This window comes from Oryx dammah, unplaced genomic scaffold (assembly GCF_014754425.2).
Source record: "Oryx dammah isolate SB20612 unplaced genomic scaffold, SCBI_Odam_1.1 HiC_scaffold_10, whole genome shotgun sequence".
NCBI classification, from domain to species: domain Eukaryota; kingdom Metazoa; phylum Chordata; class Mammalia; order Artiodactyla; family Bovidae; genus Oryx; species Oryx dammah.
Window position 1 is genome coordinate 19,190,830 of NW_024070194.1, and position 15,079 is coordinate 19,205,908.

The 15,079-nt window shown below is 38.2% G+C and overlaps 1 protein-coding gene across 9 annotated transcripts in view; it reads left to right on the forward strand.

Annotated features, from left to right (window-relative positions):
- NCOA6 (nuclear receptor coactivator 6) overlaps positions 1 to 15,079 on the forward strand; it is a 91,706-nt gene that overhangs the window by 52,771 nt on the left and 23,856 nt on the right. For 6 of the 9 annotated variants that reach the window (XR_005722279.1, XM_040247482.1, XM_040247484.1 and 3 more), the window contains 5 exons: positions 4,179 to 4,307; positions 5,035 to 5,889; positions 7,934 to 8,080; positions 10,551 to 11,667; positions 14,213 to 14,334. Coding sequence is in view for 8 of the 9 variants with exons in the window: in XM_040247482.1 (XP_040103416.1) it covers positions 4,179 to 4,307; positions 5,035 to 5,889; positions 7,934 to 8,080; positions 10,551 to 11,667; positions 14,213 to 14,334 (2,370 nt within the window). In the remaining variant the exon portion in view is untranslated. Of the gene's footprint in view, positions 1 to 1,282; positions 1,371 to 4,178; positions 4,308 to 5,034; positions 5,890 to 7,933; positions 8,081 to 10,550; positions 11,668 to 14,212; positions 14,335 to 15,079 lie in introns of all 9 variants that reach the window. The other 3 variants (XM_040247487.1, XM_040247485.1, XM_040247486.1) reach the window with 3 other exon arrangements.

Genomic DNA, 15,079 nt, shown 5'->3' on the forward strand with positions numbered 1-15,079 from the left:
AATGGCAACCCACTCCAGTTATTCTTGCCTGGAGAATCCCAGGGACAGAGGAGCCTGATGGGCTGCTGTCTGTAGGGTCACACAGAGTCGGACATGACTGATGCGACTTAGCAGCAGCAGCAGAACACGTGAGGAGATGCTGCAGGAGCCAAGGGATTTGAGTATTAATGGCCAAGAGGGATAAAATAGGAAGCCTTGCCTTGGGTCCACATAAAGAAGGAAGTTAGAGTTCAGAATCCTTGATGAAGCCAGTATTTTCAGTAAAAGGTAAATAAGAAAAAGTTTTGCTCTCTGGCACAGGAGGCCGAAGGCGAAGCTTGTCTCCCTTGGTCTGGGCTCTAGTCGAGTTGGGGAAAGGGTGGTTATAGAATTGTCTTCTCTGTCCTCATACATGTTGGACATGTGTCACTGAAATGACCCAGGAACAGCAACGCTAAGTTATTAAGTGGTTCTAAAGTGGTAATAACCACTGAAGCTCTCACCTCAAACCATTGCAGATTTCTCATATTTACTGCCGGTTATAAACGAGCTTATTCTCTGAATTTATAAATTTAAGATTAGACCCTCTTTCCAGAATTCTAGGTAATAGAAATATCAGCATGTTTAAAATAATGAAAATTCTAAGAAGAGAACAAGACACTATCAAAACACAAAGAGAATTTAGGGGGAAATTAGAATCTACAGAAATTTTAAAATTATTGACGTGAATAACTTATTCAGCCAATTAGAGACAGCTGAATTGGAAGGTGAATTTGAAAAAATGCCAACAGTCAGAATGCAACAGACAATAAATAAATAGATGGAAATATGAAAGCGATCAAGAGAAGTGAAGAATAAAATGAAAAAGATTAATATATATCCCTGAAAAGAGTTCCAGAAGAAGATAAGGAAATTGAGGAGTGACAATAGTAAGAGAATGGATGAAAATTTTCCAGAATTGATGAAAGACATGAGTCCTCAGATTCAGAAGTCCAATAATTCTGAGCCCTACAAAAAAAAAATAAATTCACATCTAGACACAAAATTGAAAAACTGAAGAGCAGAAAAACAGAGAGAATGTTAAAAGCAATTCAAAATAAAGCCCCAATGATTTACAAAGGGAAGATTATCAGACCCACAGCTAATTTCTCAGTGGCAACATTGACGCCATGAAACATGAGGATAATATTTTCAAAGTGACGAGAAAATTAACAGCCTAGAATTTTAAACAAAAGCTATAGTATCAAGAGTAGTGTGAATTAAAAACCTTTTTAAAGAGACTAAGAGAATTTACCATTAACAGACCCTTGCTAATTGAACTGCTCAAGGATGTACTTCAGGAAGAAGAAAATTGAACCTAAGATGGAAGAAATAAGAGCTAAGAAGGAATGGTGAGCTAAATAATTGGTAAACATTGGGTAAATGTAAATAAACATTAACTTACTTAGTAATAATGATCATACATGGCCTTTAGATATGTCTGTTGACATTTTTAAAATATCACTAAAATAATAGAAATAGAAGGTATAATTTCTAAACTAGTAGTGGAGGGGTTGAAAGGAAGGACATGATGAGAAAAAGTCCAGTAAAATTCAGGAGAAGTAGGAAAACAGCACAGGAAAAAAAAAGGGTAAAAAACAGTGATATCATAAAATGATAAAATATACCAGTAATTAACAATAAATGCAAGTGGATTATAAGCAATGATGAAAAGAAAGTGATTAATCAGATTGAGCAATTCAGATTTAGCTATGTACTCTTAGAGGAATCATATAAAACATAAGGTCTCAGTTCACAGTTAAAAGGATGGAAGAAAATAGAGAATCCAGGTGAATATTAACCAAGAAAAAGGAGTATGACAATATTTTTATCAGATAAAAAGCATTGCTAGAGATAAAAAGGATGACTGTATAAAATAAAAGGAAAAATCCAGGAAGATAACTAAACTTGTATTTTTAATAAACTAGTTTCAAATATGTGAAGTAAAAATGGCCCAGATTCATGTAGATAGCAAATCTTAAGGAAGATTCTTACACACCTCCAGTAGTAATTGATGGATTGAACAAAAATTAGTAAGGCTAAAGAAAGCTCAAATAATATAATTAAAATGGTTTGAGACATATTAGACATGGACATATTTAGAAACTGTACTAGTAATTCAAGAATTCTTAATCTTCTCACGAATGACATTTGTATAAACTGATTATGTTATTCCAAAAGCAAGTTTCAGTAAATACCAAATACAGGTATCACACAGATCATTTTCTCTGACCATAGTGCAGTTAAGTCAGTGGCCAAAAAGAAGAAAAAACTAAAATCCCTCATATTTTTAGAAGTTTTAAAATGTATTCTAAATACCCAGTGATTTTTTTTTTTTAAAGCATTCAAGATGGACGTTAGAAAATATTTAGAAGGAAATAATGAGAATAGTTTCCCAGTGGCTCAGCAGGTTTAGAATCTCCCTGCAATGCAGGAGATGGCAGGTTCGATCCCTGTGTCGGGAAGATCCTCTGGAGGGAGAAATGGCAACCCACTCCAGTATTCTTGCCTGGAAATTTTCATGGACAGAGGAGCCTGGCAGGCAACAGTCCATGGGGTCACAAAGGGTCAGACACAACTGAGCACATAACATGCAATGAAAATAGTACTTGTGAGATGTAGACTAGAAAATTTGACTCCTCAGATATTTAGAGCAGACCTTATACTAGAGCTGTCTGAAAATTAAAAGACATAAGTGTCTGACATAAGAATGAGAAAAAGAATAGCAAAGTAATAATTTAGGAGGAAGGAAATAATAAAGGTAAGAGCAGGAAAAATGGCAACCCACTTCAGTACTCTTGCCTGGAGAATTCCATGGACAGAGGAGCCTGGTAGGCTACAGTCCACAGGGTCACAAAAAGTCGGACACGACTGAGCGACTTCACTTTCACCTTCATGAATTAAAAAACCTAATGGAACAGAGCAGCAAAACCAAAAGATGTTTCTCTGAAAAGACAACTAAAACTATTGATCCTAGTAAGACAAATAAGAGAGAGGCATGAGCGGTATAAAGAATGAAAAAAAGTGTACACTTTAAAGGGTGTGTTTTATTATGGCATGTGAATTATATCTCAGTTTTTAGAAAGAATGGGGAAAAAAATATTCCATGAATAACTTTATGCTAATAAATTTGAAAGCTTTGGCAAATTAACAAGTTTCTTGAAAGTATAATTTAACTGAAACTGACTTAGTAAGACATATCAAATGAAAAATCTACAACTACTTAAGAAATAAAATAATGTCTCCCTGTGGATCAACTAGTATAATAACCACAGGCTCAGATGATTTTACAGGTGAATGTTACTAAATATTTAAAGAACAGATACACATATTCTTTCAGAGCATAGAAAAAGAGAAAAGATGCTTTCCAACTCACTTCAAAATTGTTTTCAATGTGATGCTAAAATTAGGACGAGAGCAGAGGATAATTATAAGCTGTTTTCACTTATAAAGGTAGATGCTATTAATAAATCCTAGAAAATCTAATAGTATCAGAAGTTAGCAAGATGTGAATCAAGAGGAGTTCTCAAACTGCTATTGAAAGTATAAATAGGTATAACCGCTTTTGAGTGCAGTTTACCAATATCTAGTAAAATCGAAGATGCTTATACTTTAAAACCTACCGATTTTAAGTATGTAATCTAAAGAGACTCTTACATGTCTGTGGAATACAGGACAAATATATGCCATTGCAATTCTAAGGATGAAAAGTTAGTGTTCATCAGCAGGCAAATGGCTGTATTGACTCCATAAAATGGGGCACTATTATAGTCAGGATGGGTGAATCTCAAAAAAATAGTATTAAGTGAAAAGGGAACTTGAACAATACATATCAAATGGTGTCACTTATACAAAGATTAAAAGCATTCAGAAAAAAGTATTACAGTTTATATATGTAGAAAAGATAAAAACTTGAAACTGTTAACCCGATATAAGATAAGAAGGAGGGAATGGAATGAGATTGGGAAGGAGTAGGAGGCTTCTTATATATATTTGCATATATATATGAAGCAGGCAGGGTAGAATGTTTACATTTAAATAAGGTAGATGATGGTATAAAAATTTTCTATACCTTTTTACATCTTTGAAAATTTTCATTAAAAACAAGCATTGTGTCAATTCCAGTACTCTATTCTAGAGATTTTTTTTTTTTCCTCTAGGGTTAATAAGGATGACCAGCCCTGCCACTGTTATGATACCCCAGGGTGGAAATGTGTCATCTTCCATGATGGCACCAGGCCCCAATTCAGAACTGCAGCCCAGGACTCCTCGCCCTGCTTCTCAGTCAGGTATTGACCTCCAACCTTTGAGAATTGAAGAGGCTGCACTCCCTGCACAGAGCATTATAGAATTCAGCTCTCTCTCTGATGCCAGATTTCTAACTACTCAGCTGAAATGCTGTTTTCTATATAAAATCTGCCCTAGTTTCTTCAAGCTGGAAGTCATTATTTCCTTTTCAAAATTTCTTCTCAGAGTTTCTCACTATTCTTATCAGTTATACTCAAACATTCCTAAAAATGTATTCCATGGCCTGCTTAATCCTGCTCCTCCATAACCGAGAATTCTGTAGTGAAGTAAATTTGGTTAATGTGTCCTACTAGATCCTCCCTCCCAGAGATCCAAAAGTAACATGTTGGAAGCACTGAAAGTCCTATAGTGAAGAAACCTGTCTAAGGCTGTTAGGTCCAGTGTCTCCCAAACCTGATTGACTTTATTTTTTGTTTTGTTTTCTTCTAATACTAATGAACATAGTTCCTCAGAATATGCTTTGGAGAATACTGCTCTGCATAGTTTGCCTGGCTCTTATATCCACTTTAGAATCATATGCTCTTTATAGACAAGATTCAGTCTTTCTCTCATCTCGATAGTTGTTTTGCATTTTAGTAAATGCTCACAAACATTAAATGATACCAGAAGATTTTACTCTGTTTTTGCAAAATTGCCAAGACTCTAGGATTGCTCTAGAATCTAGGTTGCAGTAAGTTAATTATTGCTTTGTTGACTATCTTTAAACAGATGGAATGGATCCACTCCTCTCTGGGCTCCATATACAGCAACAAGGTCATCCCTCAGGATCTTTAGCGCCCCCGCACCACCCAATGCAGCCCGTCCCTGTGAACAGACAAATAAACCCAGCCAGTTTTCCCCAGCTGCAGCAGCAGCAGCAGCAACAACAGCAGCAGCAGCAACAGCAGCAACAGCTGCAGGCAAGACCCCCACAGCAACATCAGCAGCAACAGCCACAGGGCATTCGACCCCAGTTTACTGCCCCAACTCAGGTGCCTGTTCCTCCAGGCTGGAACCAGCTGCCTTCTGGAGCCCTTCAGCCTCCTCCAGCCCAGAGTTCTCTGGGCACAATGACTGCAAATCAAGGGTGGAAGAAGGCTCCCTTGCCTGGCCCAATGCAACAGCAACTCCAGGCAAGACCATCCTTAGCCACGGTACAGACACCTTCCCACCCTCCCCCTCCATATCCCTTTGGCAGCCAGCAAGCTTCACAAGCCCATACAAACTTTCCTCAGATGAGCAACCCAGGCCAGTTCACAGCTCCTCAGATGAAGAGTTTGCAGGGAGGGCCCTCCAGGGTCCCAACCCCCCTGCAGCAGCCCCACCTCACCAAGTCTCCTGCCTCCTCACCCTCCTCCTTCCAGCAGGGATCCCCTGCTTCCTCCCCAACGGTTAACCAAACTCAGCAGCAGATGGGACCAAGGCCACCTCAAAATAACCCACTTCCCCAGGGATTTCAGCAGCCCGTCAGCTCTCCGGGTCGGAATCCTATGGTTCAACAGGGAAACGTGCCACCTAACTTCATGGGGATACAGCAACAACCACCAAATCAGGGGCCACAGAGCTTACATCCAGGCCTAGGAGGTGAGGAGCACTGGAGCTGTTTGTGTTGTGAATTGACTGGAGCTAGATCTTAGTAGCACTTCGATTTTTAGAGTTAATAGAGGGAGTGAAACGAGGATGTAACTATTTGGTTTTGTGAATATAGTGATGACACTTGATATGACTTAGTTAACTTGATACATTATGCAGCATCTTACTGGTTATGTTTAAGCTAGTCCTCTGGATAAAAACGCAGGTAAAATTCAATGTAGATATACGTTCATTTTGCTTTTCAAATATTTTTGCCTGATCTTGTACTAGTAAATTAAGGCGTCTGGAAGAATCATGGTTTTATTAACAACCTATGCTGCTCCGCTGTTGAAAAAATTAAGGTTATGCAGTAGAGCAAAAATGAAGATAAGTGTAGGGTTTTGCTGGGGAAATGGCCCTTGTGGTTTTCAATTTTGATAATCCTAGTTAGCAAAAATATTATTAGCATGGTATTTGTTAAATTTGCTTAAAGTATTAAAGGGGAGTAAGTTCAGAAATCATTGACTTTTACAGTTTTATAATGCCAATGCCTGCTCCTTAGAGAGGGAATTCCACCAGTTATACCTAAAGGAGATTTATTTATTTATTTTGTAAGGTGCCTCTTGTATGAAGAAAAAGCAATGGAGCTTAATGTGTGAGAGGTAAAACGATTACAGTAAAACTTATCCATCTCCATGTTTATTATTTATTCTTATTAATCATTGATCTAGTGCACATGAATGTGCTTGGAGCTTTTCAGTAAGGTATAGAGAGTGTAATACTGTCACCTGATAAACATACCCCCCCACCAAAAGACACCCATTGCCTATCCAGAAAAAAAAAAACCCTTGCATCTTTAGTGTAACATAGCAAAGGCATGTTCCCATGATTTCTGGTAAAATTAAATTGCTCATCAGTCTTTTCACTCTCTTGTAATTACTTTTACTGACATGCAGGCTGTAATATTTGAATCCTAAGAAGTTTTGAGAAAATGGAAGAATGTTTTGGCTCCAAACTTCACTGTTCTGGGCATCTAGCCTTGGATCAGTGGGGGCTGGGTAGTCCCTCCTGCAAATGTGATTACTGATATAATTACAATGGAAGTATGCAAATGGGGACTTGTCACTGCTAAAGAAAGGACAAATGCATATTTGTCTACAGAGCGTTTTTCAGGACATTGAAAATTTGGCCCTTAAATAAATGGACTAATTCAAGTGAGCTTAGGTCTTGATGCTTTCATAGAGCAAATGATGTGCTCACCTAGGTGATCTGGCCACATCCAGGCCTATGTTATAAACAGTGAATGGGTTCTGAGATTCTTATTATTATAGATTTGTTTTCTGAAATTAAACCTTCCTATAAAAGAAAGTATTACTTTAGTAAGATTCCATTAGAGCACAGTTTTTGGTACCATAGCTGTCAGAATTTCAGCAAACCCTTTTGAGAGGAAGGTGTAATGATAAATTTAATATAACCTCACTTTGATGCTTCTATAAATTGTTGCTGATCTCTTGTCTTTTCCAAAGAGACCAGCACAATACAGGGGAGAAATTTTTCCACAAAGAAAATTGTCATCTATTCCCTCAATGGAAAAAAAAAAAAAATCACCTATCTGTGCTTAATATCAGGACCCAGGTCTTTGTTTTATAGTATTTCTGATCAGTTTGTTTGAATATGAGAGAATTTAGTGTATTCCTTTGGTACCTATGTTAAAGTATGTAAAGGTTGGGGTCCGTTGTATTACAGAAAAGTGAGCCCTAAACCTTGCTGTGACGTGGCCTTAGATCACATTTAGGGAGCAGATTGCCATCTTTTCCTTGGCATGTTCAAAGTGTAAATTTTTTAGTATTTCTTTTTCATTTTGACAATGCTCATGTAAGAAATTGTGTTGATTTTTTTAACCATCTTTCCCAACCTTGTTAAAGATCCTACCAGTGTGACAGAGAGAGCTAAGCCAGTGGAGACTTCATGCAGCTCATCCTTCCTTATTCATGCCACATCTAAGCAAGAGTATAAATTTGCTAGGTAACTGCCTTACTCGTTGTTTTCTATTAAGGAATGCCTAAACGCCTCCCACCTGGCTTCTCAGCAGGACAGGCCAATCCGAACTTTATGCAAGGTCAGGTGCCTTCGACCACAGCAGCTACCCCTGGGAATTCAGGAGCCCCTCAGCTGCAAGCGAATCAAAATGTCCAGCATGCAGGTTTGTTTTCTATGACTTATTCAGCCAGCATTTGTTGAACATTGTGTGGTAGGTAGACAACAAGGAAATACAGAGAAATGTAAGCCTTGATCCTTGCCCTTCGTTTCAGACCTGTAAATATCCTTTCAGGGCAATAACTGTTATATTAAAAGTAGGTAAAATGTCTTAAAAAATCTAGAAACACCTAAAGAAAGGAGATAAACCTAGAGGTAGAGCTGGAGTCAGCATTTTTTTTCCTAAAAAGAACCAGGTAGTAAATATTTTAGGCTTCTCAGGTTATATGTTCTCTGTTGCAGCTACCTAACTTTGCTGTTGTAGCATCAAAGTAGCCATAGACAGTACATAAAAGAATGGGCATGGCAATGTTCCACAATGCCTGTATGCTAATGCAAAACTATGTTCCTGAGCTCTGAGTGAATTCGTGTCTATTTACAAGCTGGTGGTGGGCCTTATTTGATCCATGGATCATAGGTTGCTGACCCCTCAGTTAGTAAAAGGACCAAAGGTATTTCTGGCAAAGGAGATGGTAGGTACAAAGGCATGGAGGTACATGGCATTTTGAACAACTGCAGCATTTAAAATCTCTATAATTCATGTTAACATTGTATATGTTGAGTGTCTGAATTCTGGTTTACAAGGTGGTGTTTGAAGACCAGGTTTTATCAATACAGGTGTAATGCCAATAGTGTATAGTATATAAGAAGAAATTTAGGAGGGCATATTGTGTACAGCAGAATGGCTCGAAAATATTTGTAAGCAATATTATATTAGCCATGTAACTGGTTGCTATTAGGTGGCACATGATTAATCCTCTTACCCTTTCTCATAGGGAGTTTGGATTGAGGTAGCACGAATACTTTCTGAGTTCCCATGCCCATTTGGAGTCAGTTTAGTTGTGTGGTTCCATTGGTAATTAATTGTAAAGCACTAAGGAAGGAGAAAAGTTTGAAACTGAAAAAGTTCAAACTACCTCTTGAAGGGCTAGAGAAATGTAGGGCAAACCATGACTTTCCCCATCTGCTAGTGCAAAACAGTAATTCCTGAGCTATGTAAATTCACATTCTATAGGAAGTTTTAAAACAATAATAAAATCATTCATAATTCCTCCACATAAGCACAGCTGTTTTATCCCATCTAAGATAGCTCTACTCTTGTCTGTCATTTCCTGTTCTCTTACTCTATTTCTCTTATTAAGCTTTTACTTCTTCCTGTGAAAATACTTAGTCTGTTTGTTATTTCACTCTTGCCAACTAGACTCCATGGGGTAAGGGATTTGGTCTGTCTTGCTTATTGATGTTACCTCAGTACCAGAAGTGCCTTGCACATACTAGGTACTCAATAGATGATTGTCTATTGAATGAATATATACTGGAATATTTAGTGTATATAGTATATACAGTGGTCATGGAATTCAGTTTAAGCCTGGTCTGGAAGATCTTAGGATTCCGGAAAAATCTAGATTGTATGAACAAAGGACAGTTTGTCCCTCGCCTCCTGGCTGGAGCATGGACTGGCTTGATAACTTCATTGTGACTATCACTTTTTCGTTCTCATTTCAAAATGAAAAGGGTGGGGAGGAGATAAAATAAGCTAGAAGTTTATTCTGCAGAAAGGAAGAGAGAATATAAGCAGCTATAGGAAAATCCCAAAGACCTAACAGTAAGTATACACTGTGGCAAACCAGGAAGTGTTCTTTGTCTGAATTGGAAATAATTAAGACTAAAACATGTCCCACGTGGTCTCCTAGGGATTGCCACAGGAGAGGGTCACTGAAGCTTTATCATCCTTGATTGTCTGTCCTCTGTCTGCAGCTTCTTAATTGTCTGTCAGTTGACTTCCACCAGAGGCTCAGCTTCCAGATCAAGATTAAATAATTTTTACCACGTTAGGGTGGAGGAGACCTATCTTTAGGAAGTATTAGCTGTTCTTTAAAGTGCAGTATCCAGATAACACATCCATAACCTTGGAGAGTCTTAATTATAGTTTCCCAAGGAGCATTGTTAAACATCTTCTCAACTTTGCTGAGGTTTTCTTAAGAGGCTGCAGCACATTTTTTGTTTCCTGTCTCATCTAAAGTAGAGCTTATTTCATTACCCCATAACACTTTTCATTAATTTTCTTCATTTTAAGGTAGTTACCAGTTATTTTTAAATAATGAGATGCTATCTTTCTCTTTGTTTAGTCTAAAAGAAAGAAAACTATATTGATCTTCAAAATGTTATCAAGTTACCAAATAGGAATAAAGAAATGGTTTCTCTTTCTCTATTCTATGGTCACTGAGAATGTACACCACAGTCACAGCCTCATACTATAGAAAACTCACAGAAATATGTTAAGCATAGCACATCTGTTTATGCTGATCACTGGATATGGGTGAGGGGTGTTTTTCTAATTAAGGTAATTTGAGAATCTTAATACCAACAAGATAATAGTATTTCTTTCTGAAACTGTGCCTTTTTTTTTTTTTAAGGTGGTCAAGGAGCTGGTCCTCCTCAAAACCAGATGCAGGTGTCCCATGGGCCACCAAATATGATGCAGCCCAGCCTCATGGGAATTCATGGCAACATGAACAACCAACAGGCTGGTGGTTCTGGGGTTCCTCAGGTGAACCTGGGCAGCATGCAAGGCCAGCCCCAGCAGGGCCCACCATCTCAACTGATGAGCATGCACCAGCAGATCGTGCCCTCCCAGGGCCAGATGGTCCAGCAGCAAGGAACCTTGAACCCTCAGAACCCCATGATCCTTTCAAGGGCCCAGCTTATGCCACAGGGTCAGATGATGGTGAATCCTCAGAGCCAAAATCTTGGGCCCTCGCCCCAAAGGATGACCCCACCCAAGCAGATGCTTCCCCAGCAGGGCCCCCAAATGATGGCACCACATAACCAGATGATGGGGCCTCAGGGGCAAGTTTTGCTCCAACAGAATCCAATGATAGAGCAGATCATGACCAATCAGATGCAGGGGAATAAGCAACAGTTTAACACTCAGAACCAGTCTAATGTCATGCCGGGACCAGCACAGATAATGAGGGGACCAACGCCAAACTTGCAAGGAAACATGGTGCAGTTTACAGGACCGATGTCAGGACAGATGCTGCCGCAGCAAGGGCCCGTGAACAGCAGTCCGTCTCAGGTTATGGGGATGCAGGGGCAGGTCTTGCGGCCACCAGGGCCCAGCCCCCACATGGCCCAGCAGCATGGTGATCCTGCTACGACAGCAAATAATGATGTCAGCTTGTCTCAGATGATGCCAGATGTTAGCATGCAGCAAAGCAACATGGTCCCCCCCCACGTGCAGGCCATGCAGGGGAACAGTGCCTCGGGAAACCACTTCTCAGGCCATGGGATGCCCTTCAATGCACCTTTCAATGGAGCACCCAATGGAAATCAGATGTCCTGTGGTCAGAATCCAGGCTTCCCGGTCAATAAGGATGTCACGCTGACGAGCCCATTGTTGGTCAACTTGTTGCAGAGTGATATCTCTGCGGGCCATTTCGGGGTAAACAATAAGCAAAACAATACCAACGCAAATAAACCGAAGAAGAAGAAGCCCCCTCGGAAGAAGAAAAATAGTCAGCAGGATCTAAAGTAGGTTGTGATAGTCTTGTCTGAAATCTTACTCATTTATTTCTATGTGAACACCTTTTTTTGATGGAAATTTTTGAGCATGTATAAGAACAATATAATGAAATTCCCCATGCTTCAGATTTTCAGCTCATAATCTATCTTGCATTCATTCATGTTCTTCCCATTAGCTCTTGATTATTTTAAAGCAAGTTCACTTTAAGTATTTCAGTGTGTACCTCTAAAAAATAAGGACAGGTTTTTGGTTTTTGTTTTCTGTTTTTTTGTGACCACACAATACGATTAGCACACCTGGAAAAAACTAATGCTTCCTTCATATTCTCACATATTCAGACAGTGTCCAGATTTCCCTGATTATCTCAAAATAATTTTTTTTTTTTTTACGGTTTGTTCAAATAAGGAGCCAAACAAGGTTCATATATTGCAGTCAAATGATATATGTCTCTTAAGTCTATAGTCTCAGAGGGGATTGTGCCTTTCAGAGCCTGAGAAGTAGCCAGTGCTACCACACTACAACTCTACAAAGCATGTCAGGCTTATAACGACTGCTGGGGAACCAGAGAGGCTATATGTGTTTTAGGAATGAAAACTACTTATGGAGACTCCCTTCTGTCTCTCAAATAGAAATGTTTTTTTGTGTGCAAGTGCCTTTCTTTTAAAGGCTCTTTATCATCCTTAGCAGCTTAAAACCTCATGCTAAGATGATTAGACCTTTTCAATCAGTTACCCTTTTGGTAAAGGTTAGTCTTTAGCAAGATCACAGTGGGAAGGGCAATTAATTTATATTTCGTTTCCTAAAGCTAAGTGTTAAGTCATATTTTTGGCTTTGATAAAATGATTCCTAAAGGAATATTGACTAAACTGGATTTTCTGCCTTTAATCACAAAACTGAAATCCAGAGACATTTATTACCAGAAAATAATGACTAAGAAGTATAAAAGCGGGTTAATTCAAGTAAATTACTAGAATTACAGAAAAGAATAGGGGAGCTTTAGTTAATCAAACATAAATGTTTAAAATAAAACCATCTATTGCATTGGCCAAAAAGTTTGTTTGTGTTTTTCCATAACACCTGGAAAAAAACTGGATGAACTTTTTGGCCAACCCACTACCTTTCTCTCAGTCTTCTTACAATATGCCTTTGGTGGTACTATAAAACTATATCATATTCACTTTCTTCTTGAATCTTATAAATCAAAAAATAATTGTATATTAGCAACCTGTATTTTTCCTGAATTCAAAATTAGTAAACTCTTTGGTTATCTGATTTTTCCAATAGCTCTTTCTAAGTTAAATTCTTTACTACTATCAGTCTGTATGGGAATAATATTTCTTTGGCAATATTTATTCCTCTCAGTAATCTAGGATTAACACTGCAAGGTTCTTCAGTTGCCATTAGTATAGTTTTTGGTATCTGTACCAGCACTTAGGGAGTTGCTTACTTGTTACAGCTACAGAATGTGGAAAGGGCCTTATACCACATCAAGGCTCCTAGGAATGGAGACAGGTAGTTAAAAAGAAGAGCGCATGCTCCCAGCTCTACCACTAGCTTACAATGGAATCTTCAGCCTGTTTTCTTACAGCTCTGTAGGCCTTTGTTTTGTTATCCAGTAACATGAGGTGGCTGGGCCTGAGATATTTTTTTAGCAGTGTAATGCTTTGAAAGTAAAGAATACTACAGGAATCCTTACCTGTAATTGAAGCAAGAGAGAAGTCATTTAAGGAGCAAATCAATACAGGAATCTAGATGTGCTTAGGACCTGCTGCAGGTTCTAAATTCTAAATGTGCTAGAGCTTTTAAAATGGATTTAAGGTAAGGTTTATGAAACTACAGAGTACCACGAGATAAAATACTGTCTAAAAGTGGGTGACTAATACCAGGGCAAAAACGAAATGAGGGCTGTGAGCCCTGGGTCTTTGGGAATGTGGGTGTTTCTTCCTTTTTTTCCTTCTCTAATAAAATTGTAAGGTACACTTAGGTGAAAAAGAAAGCATCCCAAAGCTGATGGGGATGTCTGTTAAATAGACATTCTGCAACAAAATTAATTAGCTTTGTTCTGGTATTCTCTGGCTTTCTTTGTTCTCTGAATACCATTTTCATTAGCCAGTCTGCAATTTCTTGCAAGGTGTTATGGATTGTTGGAGCCACCGTTGCAATATTCACAAAAAAAGAAGTCTGGATTCCCTGGTTGAATTTGATAGCTACCCCAAAGATAGTGTGGTTTCATAGGAACAGTACAATACTGATAACCCCAAATCAGGTCTTAAAACATTGGATGGATGGATAATTAAATGAAAATCATTATATCAGAATTTTGTAGAAAGCACCTAGAGTAAATAGCCATTTATTAAATTAAGTGGATTTTAACATTTAATGAAACTGGCAGTTTTTTTATGCCAAATATTGAACGTTTTATCAGACTAGAGAGATATAAATAATGCTAAGAATGATAATGCAGATGGATTTATTCAGACATAGGGAAGGGGTTAAGCAGTTTTCATGTATAAACTGTACAACTTACTCTCAAACATGTAATTTATTTTTTAGCACCCCAGATACTCGCCCAGCTGGTCTGGAGGAGGCTGATCAGCAGCCATTGCCTGGAGAACAAGGAATTAACTTGGACAGCTCAGGCCCTAAACTGCCAGAATTTTCAAACCGACCACCAGGTGATAAAATGTTAGCTAAAGTTTATATACTTGTCATCATTTATTTACAGCATTATAAGGCTTTTTTTTAATCAAGGAAACAATAGTGTTTTATTTTGTCTACTAACTAGACTAGTGATTTAATGTGTCTAGTATTTGGAAACTTTGCCTTGTTACTTGTTAGTGAAAAGTTTCAAATATAACCTCTGAAAGTGTGTGTATGTGCATGTGCATGTATATGTATCTGTGTGTGTGTGTATTTTGCTCAAATTAGTTTTTGTTATATTAGGTCCTCATAAAATCAAACTAAAGTTAGTCAGTGCCTCTTTATTCTTGTCAATATCAAGGTTCTAGTTGGCATCAAAATGGAATAAGATTAAATGAAATGATGCTTTCACTCTAATCCTGCTTGCCTGCCTTTCCTGCAGCCTTTTCTACTGGGGCTTTCTCAAAGCAGAGAACTACTAGGGGTTAAAATAAGATTTTTTAATAGAGCTTTTATGTTGAAATCCTCTGTGTTGTATCCCCCTCTGATTATAAAATAATACCATCCTCTAAAATGTTGAAAAAAGTCTCCTAAAATTAATTCATTCTAATCTAGCTATTATAGAACTAAGGCTAGCTGCCACAATGTCTCCAAACCTGGTTACTATTAGCCTGAGCAGTAATTTGTAACTTTATTGCCCTATGAGGAAGACACACAGACCTATCACATGTAGGCCACACTTCTGGGTGTATACAAAGGGTTATGTTTTGTTCTTTCCTT